Source organism: Halyomorpha halys, unplaced genomic scaffold, assembly GCF_000696795.3.
Source record: "Halyomorpha halys isolate HHAL.00 unplaced genomic scaffold, Hhal_1.1 Scaffold27.1, whole genome shotgun sequence".
Lineage (NCBI taxonomy): Eukaryota > Metazoa > Arthropoda > Insecta > Hemiptera > Pentatomidae > Halyomorpha > Halyomorpha halys.
This window is the reverse complement of record NW_027115109.1, coordinates 78,457-89,814: the sequence shown is the minus strand read 5'-3', so window position 1 is coordinate 89,814 and position 11,358 is coordinate 78,457. Positions and strand designations below refer to the sequence as shown.

Genomic DNA, 11,358 nt, shown 5'->3' with positions numbered 1-11,358 from the left:
ATTGTAAAAGAAAACTATTGGGGAAAAAAAATTGTTTATTATATCTTATTATTCTATCTCTTTTTTTCTGATTATACCATGTAGGTGTAATTTATATATGTCCGATTACGGATTGATAAGTATGCAGTGTGAGATAGCAGCCTGATGTATTTAGGCAGCATAGATATATAAAGTATTTTTCTCTCTCTCTCTCTGTTTCAGGAAAAAATCGAAATCGACCTGAATCGAGAGAAACTACGAAAAGTCGTAATTTATATAGCTAAAGCTAGGAAAATAACGTTGAATACATTGAAAAAACGTTTAAAGGTGTTACACAAACTGCAATTAAGAAGAAAAGTAAAATCGGTCACTACCAATTTCGCCATGCAAAAACAACTGTACTTAAATCAATTTGACCAAGATGAACCAATTGAAAATTGTGGTATGCTAAAAGATTATATGTATCTACCACGATATAACGATATACACCAAGAATTAAATGATCACTCGCAAATGATGATTGAAAAAAGAAAGATCTCGAGTTTAATAGAAATTACAAGACAAAAAGATTTACGCTACTTAATACCACATCATGGTCAAAAAGATCAACACCTCTTAAAACCACTTCATAGTCTTCTTTCCCCGACTGAATTTAAACAAGATATGTCAAAACGAGTGGTGAATAAAATACTGAGACTCAAATTTTATGATGAAGAGTTAGACATGGAATATGGAATGGTACTAAAGGGAAACGAAACGAGTAAAAAACCTAAAATAAGGGGCCGGTTAAAGAATGAATACAGAATCGGCTGGAGTATGACCTCAATATCTAACATTTCCAAATGTCTTATGAAGGATGAAAATAATTTTTTTCAAAAAAGTATATTATTCCCTGATCGATTTCATATCGAGGATTCTCATTTAGAGAGTGAGGAAACGGATGAACTCGGCACAATCTCGAGTATCACCTCTGTATCCAACTATAATGTTTCAAAAAATAATATAAACTATGAAAATGAATTATCTCAGAAGGAAAAAGTATTTCATGATGGGTCGACTATCAAAGATTCTAAAATTGAGGGCAGGGAAGAGAATGAACACAAAATGGGATTGCGTGGGACTACTATCGACAATTTTTTGAGAATGGATGGAGAAGACAGAAAAAACAAATACTCCCAACCATCCTTAAACAAAAGACTAAATAAAGCCACTAATAATATCAATACAACTAACATCGTTGAAATTTCAGAGGAAGTTAATTCTTCTAATGAACTTTCGTTTTCAAATTCATCCACTGGGCAGTCGAATGTAAGTGCTTATAAGGTAATGAATACTATTAAAGTGTTCAATTACTACCACGATTTTCCGTATTCAATAAAGAATCCGAAAAGTAAAACAGGAGAGAATCAGAAAAATAAAAGTGAAAACATTTCAAGCAAAGCTAGTGGTGATTCAGTGTATGACGAGGGCAGTTTTACCTCACAGAGCAACTTTCTTAAATGTAGCGAACGACTTGCGAGGCAAATACTTGATAATTTCGATGGAACTAAAAGAAAAATAAAGAAATCTGATCACACTGTTTCCAATATAAATAAAACAGAAAGCGATACAACATCCCACTTGAGCAATCTCACTCAAATTGGAAACCGTATTTCGCCTGATCCGACATCCAATCAAGTGGACACATTTGTATCCGAACGAGACGTGATTAGGGATTTCCTCAAGTATTTTACTAGATTTTCAAAACGAAAAAGGAGACGTCGTCGCCCAAGATCCAGATACCGTCGACCTGTGATTTCACCACCGACGCAAATGTTTAAGGATCCACGGTTAGAGCAAACGCCACCGATAAAATATAAACATTTTCCACTTGTTATGGAACCTAGCATTAAACATGAACTAAATAGAATATTTGCAAAAATAATTTTGGACATGTTACCAGGTTTCAAGAAGGTAAAGAAAAAACGGAAGATTTTTTTTATCAAACCTGGTGAACCACCAGTATTTGCAGTGAACGGATATCCTGTTTTTGTTTTTATAACAAATGATTGGAAAAAGCCAAAAATGCCGTCTAAAGAACTTATTATTCCAAACAGGATTCCTCCTAATCCTCCTAACACACACTCCTTCAAGATCCACTATTCGCCACCTCCAACTACTGATGTAACAGTTGAAGCACACCCTCCAGAGAGACGTTCACTATTATTCAGAAATACCGATAAAGTAGAAAGACATTCTGGCAGAAAAATTATTTCGCGATTTTCACTCCAAAGAGGAGAAAAGGAATTAACTAGGAGACATTTAATTTATAGAATCAAATGTCTTTGTATTGTTTTCTTAAGGTGTATGTATAAAATGAAATGCGAGCGACAAATTATTTTGCATGAAATTGGCAAATTGATCAGATACTACAACAAAAAAATGCTGTTGAGAAAAAAGAGGAGGAAACGTCGTAAGACATATAAAGAAGTAAAATCAATCTCTATTGAATGTCGGTTGAAGAGCCTAGTCAAGAAAATAGGGTTCAAGAAAGAAGAACATATTGTAAGCGTCTCACCCGAAGACCCGATAATCAGGCGCAAATACTTTGAGAATTTCGATGAAATGATGTGCTTATTTTTGAAAAACTTCGAACATATGGAAACTGTTTGTGAAATTCCAAACCGAAACTATATATGCAACATCGATGACAAGGAAATCATTTTTGAAGGAACAAGGCATCCATGTATATATTTTGCCGACAGACTCCTTAGAGATTTAAAATGCTGTATTACTTATGCCGGAGTGCTCTATTCTGAATCCGCTAGTTCTAGTGAGGAATCTGAGTCTGAAATATTACGACTAAGTTCATTAAATTGGGACGATTTTAGCCTCGAAGCACTCGTATTTGTAGAAATGTTATTGAGAAATAAGAAAGACAATCGAAAATATTTGGGTTTGCCACCTGGTGTTACTAAGATGTTAATTCAAGATATAGAAAACGAGATAAAGAAAAAAACAGAAATTTTCTGCAATTTGAAAACGTCAATATTGCTAGATCTTCTTGTAGGAAAACCTTGTTTGAGGAAAAACTCACGTTTAATTCGTCTCGAAGATATTGATAAAAGAACATTAAATGCATTATGCTTGGGTGAACTTGTATTCACTTGGAAACATCTAAAAATAACTGAAAAAACATTACTCGATCCTCAAACGATTAAATTAAATATAGCTCGAATAATGCTGCATGAAAAGGAGAAAAACATAAATAGTTTCGTTCGACGTTTTCTAAATGCAACGTCATTAGGTCACAAAAATACAGCAATTTACAATTTAGTACGAAAAGGTATAAAAAAACGCCTCCTCTCCACGCCCGATCTCATACCTCCTCTACGATGCGAAAGATGTGGAGTTCTCAATAAAGAGTCCATGTTTATAAATCCCGAACTTGCTTATATTGTATTGAATATTACCAAAAACATAATTTGTCGCTTATTGAAGCAGCTTGGACGTGCTATCAAAATCTTATTTCGTGCAAGAATTGAAAACTACAATAAAGGCTACAATGTGGAAAAACCATTAGATGGGCATTTATATTATTTACTTTCCCTAAAGTGTCCCATTTTCAAAGAACTTTTTCACTTAATATTCAAACGAAATCTCAACTTGCGGAGACAAATGAATCGACTGGGTACTTCATCTCGACCTAGGAGAAGAACTCGGCGCCGCAGGCGAAGATTATTTATGTCAAGGTCAGCTAAAAGTATCGACAAACTTAAACGAATAAGTCTTTTAGAGGCTGACGAATTACCGAAACGCAAAGGAGTTCCGTCCTTTATTGACATCATGGACTGTATTCACACTGATCAAACTTACAAATTATTAAACTATCACAAGCGAAAAGTTCCTCGACGAAAAGTTCGTAAGCATAAACGTAAGAAGAAAGGACATTTCTTCTCAAGAAATGTGGTTTCAACCGTTCAGTATTCTGATCTCTACAGCCCAACGTATTCTGTTCAAAAAAGCAGTAGTTTCCGATTTCGGAATGTCCCAGTCCAACCCCAATCACAGGTATCAGGGATAGGATTAAACGAGGGTTTGCGCAAAAGAATCAAAAAGCGCCCAAAATATAATATAATAGGCGCCAAACAAAGAAGTTCGTTTTCTGAGCTAAATCAAACCGGTAATACCGATGATCTGAAACAAATCCTTTTCAACACGTTCTCTACTGTAAGAACTTCTAAATACTTTTCAGGAACAGAAGTAAAGGAATTAATTGATCTTTTAGGCTCTCTCAAACCTATGTGCTTTGCCGAAAAAGAATCACGAGAAATGATAAAAATGCTTACTCCCAAAAGATTAAATTACTACCATTCTTCTACGGTGCCATCAGACTACCTATCACTACTGAAACGTGAACCCAAAAGTAGAGGTCATGGGCTGAAAAATCTGGCAGCTAAAGTGTGTCTTAGACTAAAAAAAAAACCGTTTTTTAATGCAGTCAAGACCGCCTTTGATCGTTTGATTGTGGTGGTTTCTAAGCCTGTAGAAACAGTGCAACCAGCCTCCCCGACGGTAGAACGAAAATTAAGCATAAAACAGAATGAATTACCAAAAATAGGAAATATTCTTAAGACCAGCAACCTATTAGAAAAAGGGCTCGATGAGCAATTAAGAAGGTTCAGTATACATATTAATCTTGATGACAAAAACAAACAAACATATACTAACTTATCCTCTCTTCTGGAAAACAAAATTACAGTCGAATGCGAACCAATTCTAAGACAATGTCTGGAATCGAAAGCACCAAATCATTTAAATAAAAATGATATACGTATCTTCTCAAATTTATTATGCAATACAATAAAAAAACTAGCCTTAGATATTATTATGAAGAAACTTCTCGGTCAAATTACAATAAATCCCAACAAGTATCCTCCAATATCATTTAGGTATTACCGCTCATTAGCAAAGAAATTCATTTCTATGCCTACCAAAAAAAGCACGAAACTTTATGACCCTTATGAATGGTCATCTTCGATTATAACACAAAAACATATTCTCTTTGGAAAATCGAACATGATTGGGAAAGCTGTAAATACTTTGACGTTAACCATGGATGATTCTGTTGGAGGTGATCAAATTTGGGGGAGAGCAGAAGAGAACGTACCCAGTGGTAAACAACAATTGAAGGAAAAACCTATTGTGCGACAAATCACTCGAATGTCCAAAATGGGAACCGGCATGAAAAGTCGAGGTATCGGTGGAAGGAGTGGTTTTAGAAGTAATATTACAGACACTAGAAGTATGGGCGGCGTTTCTTCAAAGGATTTTCAGCAACATAATCAAATAGTAAATGTTGTTGGATGGGGTAAGCGCAAAATCTGCACTGGTCCAGAGGGTCATGGAATGGATATTGAAGTATGTCTTGAAGGAGCAACAGACAAGCAGAGTGAAATAAGTGCCATCATAGGAGAACTTAAGAAACGCATCAGAAAACGGGGTAAGACACAAATCATTTATAGATCCAGTATTATTAAGAAAGCCAAAAGGAAGAGAAATAAAAAACAACACCAGAAGGACAAACCAGAATTAGATTATTTCCTTCCAAATAAAATATTGCCAAATGCCTGTAAACATTTATTGTATAGCCAGAAACTTCATAAACGCTTTATAGACAAATTGATGGTAGTAAAAAAGTTAAAAAAATTAATTAAAGAACTCAAAGAAGAGTCATCCATGGGAAGAAATGCATTCGAAGCGCCGTCAAGGATGTATTTTAGTCAACATGTCATAAAAAAACAAAGTGAACCCGACATTCAGATTTTTTCACCATCGGTACTTATAGTAAATAAACCAGTATTAGGATTACCAAAATCGGGCCAAATGGCCTTGTTAAGGAGAAACCCTTGCAAAAAAACTAAGAAAAAAGTATTATCTTATGCCAAAATTAAATATTATACTAAGAAACGTAACTTGAAAAATATATATTGGAACGCTAAAAAAAAAATAAAGAAGCTAAAATTGTATGTAGCAAAAGGAAAAAAGAAATTCTTAAGGTACAAATCTGAACGGATCAAATTGCTTAAAAAATACAATGAAGACAAGAGGAAAAAACGCTATTCGTTATTGTTAAGTGTCATAAAAGGCGTTGAGGCTATCAGAGATGCTGAAATAACGAGATTAATAAATTGGACAAAAGAAAAAAAACAAGATCTAATTTATAGAAGTAATTCCGTATGCGAGTCGAATATATATCACATACTGTCAAACGTCTTTGATATGGAATTGAAAAAAATGATGAAAGGGAATATTTCAGAAAAGGCAAAACCCAAAAAGGATGTCGGAATTCAGCATGCGACTCCTAAAAGTCCAGCCTCAACTCCTCAAAGTAAAAGTGAAAAACTGATTAAAAAGAAAGATTTAGTGTTATATTACAATTTTAAAAAACTTTTACAATTCAAGAGTACTAAGAAAAATCAAATATTTCAATCCAATAGGAAACTTAAAAAGTATGAGAAGTTATTAAAGTATAAAACAGCTAAAATAATAGTGACACATAATATTTGGGAAGAAAATACTGATTTATTTAAAAAGTTTCCAAAAGTACGATACAAAGACATAAGGGCCTGTCGCAAACTTCAAGCTTTCAGCGCCTACAATACATCACATTGGGAATCTAATTGGAGAGGCCTGGCTCAAATTAAATCATCAAGCAGACGAGAAATCGATGCAGAGCAAGCGCGAAGTCCAGTCTTACACCACCTCATAAAACGTGAAGAGAAAATCAGAGCTTTGCTGAATAATATTGATAAAGCGTATATGATAATACAAAATATACATCAGAAAAAGTTACAGTACACAATGATGTTGGAATTAATTTTCAAAAAACAAAAATTTAAAAGAAAACTAAGATCGGTAGTCAGAGAACAAAGATATTTTCGACGTTACATAAAATATCGAAAAAAACAACAAGAGCTTTTAAAACAACTTGCCAAGCACAAACTGAGCCTCGAAAAAAAGCAGAAATTATTCTATCCCATCTTAGTAAATAAAAAAGTTAAGGCTGCTGCGTTATACTCGGGTTCAAGAAAAGTATCTGGTAAACAAATTAACAAAAAGCGATATAGAAAGTTGAGGAAATTTCCAGAATATAATTATCATTTGCTAAAGCGTGTATGTCGTTGTCCTGCTAAAACATTTTATCAACCCAAAAAAAGAGCTTTCGAATCAGGTATTCCTCTGTTTACCCAATAGATAACTATATTCATTAAAGACTTATTCCGTGTTTTAAATCATAAATAAGTTATATGTAAAGTTTGGCTACACTGGTAGTGTACAAATATATGACAACACTGTTATGCAACCTTTAGTATGGTGTTATATCCAAGGGCGTACCCAGGATAAAAACAAGGAGGAGAGGGGCAAACCATGGTCGTCCAGGTTGACATTTCACCACGGAAAAGACGAATGGATCCAAAATTTTAAGAAAATTGTACTTAATGATAGCATTGATTTATTAGTTATTACAATTATTTGGTCGAAAAAAATTAAATTAATAATTTTTTTCACTTTTAGGCAGCTGCCCTTCCTGCCCCCCGCTGGACACGCCCATCATTGTAGATATGTATGATGGTCATGAGTAGGGAAAGGATTTTTATCTTTCACATATTTTTAACTGACCATGATATCTGCGATTCCTTACTAACTAAAGATCTTCCAAGACATTTCTGGCCAAAAGAAACTATTTTTATTTTACATATTTTTAAATAGTCGGCCTTTTTTACATATTTTGTTGTAAATCACATATTTTCTGAAATATTTGTTATTTTTAGGTATTTTGTCCTGAATCACATATTTCTTTAAATTATTTGTTCAATTTTAAATACATTTTTCGCAGCAACTACATAAAATTCAAGAGAACGCAAGACACTTGAAGGTGAAATTTATCATTTATCATAAATAGTGCGTAAAAATTCTATGTTTTCATCTTTGAACACAAATTAAATGCAATAATAAATTTTCACACAGAATTACATCGAGAATTCCTCAGAATCAATTAAAAAGAGCAAGGTTCTTATTCCTGTAGCATTTTCCTAGAATTTGTTTGTTTACTCTTCAATCCATTTCTCTGTTTCTTTCTTTCCTCCTCAGATTCCACAGGCACCAATACTATGTATTTAGATTTGTGCCAAGCATTTGTCAGGGCAGACATTCCTATCTAAAAAATTAGCAATCCAGACTTAAAAACCTTTCTTGAGAAATACACGTGCTGAGTAATGCCAAATGAAAGCACTTTACGAAAAAAATATTTGAAAATTATATACGAGGAGACTTTAACGGAAATTCAGAAAGAAATTTCGGATGGGCCGATTTGGATTTCCGTGAACGAGACTACGGATATGGAAGGGCGTTATATCGCAAACATAATCGTTGGCAGACTAAGTGTTGAGGCACCTTCAAAATCCTATTTGCTGAATTGTGAAATCCTCGAAAAATGTAACCATGTAATGATTGCAAGATTTGTCAACCAATCTATGACTGTTCTTTGGCCTATGAGAATCACTCATGGTAAAGTTTTGTTATTTTTGTCAGACGCGGCACTTTACATGAATAAAGTTGGTAATGCCCTTAAAGTTCTTTATCCTAAGATAGTTCATTTAACCTGCCTGGCACACGCATTTCATGTCCAAATGTAGACAAGCTTGTGTCCACAGTAAACAAATTTTTTTGAAGGCTCCCAGTCGTATTATTATTTTTAAAGAAACACATCCTGACTAAGCTTTACCACCGGAACACGATGAGGCACCTAGCTTGATGGAGCCCAATATTATTGTTTAAATTTTGAAAAAAATTAAGTACATAATATTAAATCTTAATGTTGACGCCACTGCAGTAGAGAAAGCATACAACTTGTTAACAATTAACTCAATAAAGACTGATTTGGCTTACATAAGTGCAAACGTGGTATTTTTATCCAACACAATTACAAAAATAGAAGAAAAGGACCTTCCACTGACGCAAAATTTAAAGACTGTGAACGAAGCAATAGAAAGACTGGAAAATATAGGTGGTGAAAACGGAGAAGTCATAAAGAAAAAATACAGGACGTGTTAAAAAAAAATTCAGGATATAAAATCATTGAGTCCATTGGAGCCATTCTCCTCAGAACGAATGATGACACAGCGGCCCAGGTGATGCAGAATACCGAACTAGATGCAATGGAAAATAGCTTCATCTAAGTATGCCCCAATAACATCAGTAGATGTTGAAAGATCTTTTCGCCGGTACAAGTCCATTCTACGGTCAAACCGACGAAGATTTTTATTTGAAAGTTTAAAAATGCATTTAATCTGCAATAATTTTGTAACCGATCCTGCTGAATAATAGATTTCTTCCAAAGTTTTAAATATTTTTCTAAAGTTTTTTTTTTCTTTTTAATAAGGATTATTCTTTATTTCCATTTATAATTTGTTTATAATTCATTCTGAGTAACTATTAATCATTTAGTTTAATTACAATTACAAATTAATGTCTTTTTTTTGAACAGCTATGTTTTCTCTAAGTTCATTTTTTTGTACATATTTTAATATAATTTCTTTAAAATATTATTCATATAATATATAATAAATACATATTTATGTAACTTTTATACAGTTATAAAGTTTCTAATTAATTAGTAATTTATATTGTTGAATAATACAAAATTTATAAATACATATTATTTACATATTTTTTTAAATGTTTGACAATTTATTAGCACATATTTCGGATAATTTAGCACATAAAAATCCTATCCCTAGTTATGAGTATTTGCTTCCTCTTGTCTTATATTCGTACTTAATTGGGTTTATAACCGTTTTATTCGACTTTCCAATATATTGGATGTAAGTAGAGTTGTGATCTGAAAAGTTAGTGTTGTAATGAATTTCAATTATCAATTATTTTTATGGTTTTGAAATTAGGTTTATAAATGTCTCGCGGATTGTGGCTCCTTAGGTAGCTAAGGCGATAGTGGACGTCATAGGAACAGTTTATGATCTGAAGAAAAAAAAAAATGTCTGTTCCCTACTCTGGTAAAAGTTTTCAGGAATAAATCAGGTATCTAAAGGGAATGTTTTAAAACGTGATATAAATGGGTTCGAACTTACAACCCACTGGAGACAGATTATTGGTATAGGGCCTTGGCAATGAAATAGTTCGATAAGATAAGACATTATTACAGGCCAACTGAGTCAGTTCTGGCAAATGATTACCAATTTATAACTTCTGAATATTAATTGTTTACTAAGTTTAAGAGGAGATATCGCTATATCGCCTAAACAACACAAAACAAAGGCAACACTGAACTGCAGTTGCGACCTTGACTCATGGGACTTCAATAACATGTTTAAAGGTAAACATTTTATTACTTAAATATTGTTATGTATCGTATGGTTTGAAAACTCTTTAATTTAGTTTTATAGATAGTAGATGTGACTAATCTTAAGTACTGGGAACAGTGGCTTCTCATAAAAAAGTTTAACATCAAAGGGTCCATTTAGTGCTATTAAAGAAGAAACTGTCGATAGAAATTCTATGAAGGTTTTAGGTAGAATACGAGAGAGGATAGTAGGTTATCGAGGAAGGCTTAATTGAACCAAGCAAGTGTCAAGACATCAAGGAAATTTCAAAAAGAAATAGTTTTTTCCATAACTATCGGCCAGCCTTAATGACGAAGCTTGGAAAAGAGAAGCACTGATCGGGAAATACCTGCCTGATCAATCTGAATCATCCTTCAAGTTCATATATATATTTGTATTTATGGAATAATTAGTTGTTCAATAAACACTTTGATTACTTCTGTAGTGTAGATACCGATATAATCCAACAGCACCTATATATTATAAATATTTAATATTATCAATAGTCTATTAATATATACTAACTAATTGTTAGTTGGTAAACTCACAATAAGCCTTTAGAAAATAAATCAAATTCCAAAAGTTTTAGGATACAATTAATCTAAAGTTATTTTCAATAATTATATCATCTCGGGCAGAAATGCATGAAACATACCACTGTATTGTGAAATATATGTTTCACAAGGAGCGTGTCCAATTTTTTAATAAACTCCTCTTGAGTTGGGTCACTGTGCAGAAGAAAAAGAAAAAGAGGAAGAAATATTATTTTGATATGACCTTGCTTTCAATGTCAATTTAATTGTAGTAATAAATATCAATTAATTAATTTAATATCCAAAATAGTCTCAACACTATATATTTATTTATTTGTCCTACGTTTCGGCCCTTCCAGCCATCCTCAGGGACATCTTCAACATAAATTTCCTCTCACATTAATTGTTTTCTCCTTGCAGGCTATTTTGCCCAGGTCAATATCTTTATTTAAGTCAAAAACCTT

The 11,358-nt window shown here is 33.1% G+C and overlaps 1 protein-coding gene across 1 annotated transcript in view; it reads left to right on the top strand.

The window, feature by feature from the left end:
• Nucleotides 1-115: 115 nt before the first annotated feature.
• Nucleotides 116-11,358, top strand: part of LOC106683536 (uncharacterized) — a gene marked incomplete at its 3' end in the record, with an annotated part of 40,422 nt that continues 29,179 nt past the window's right edge. The window contains 1 exon segment of the mRNA XM_014425065.3: nucleotides 116-7,192. Coding sequence (XP_014280551.3) covers nucleotides 364-7,192 — 6,829 coding nt within the window.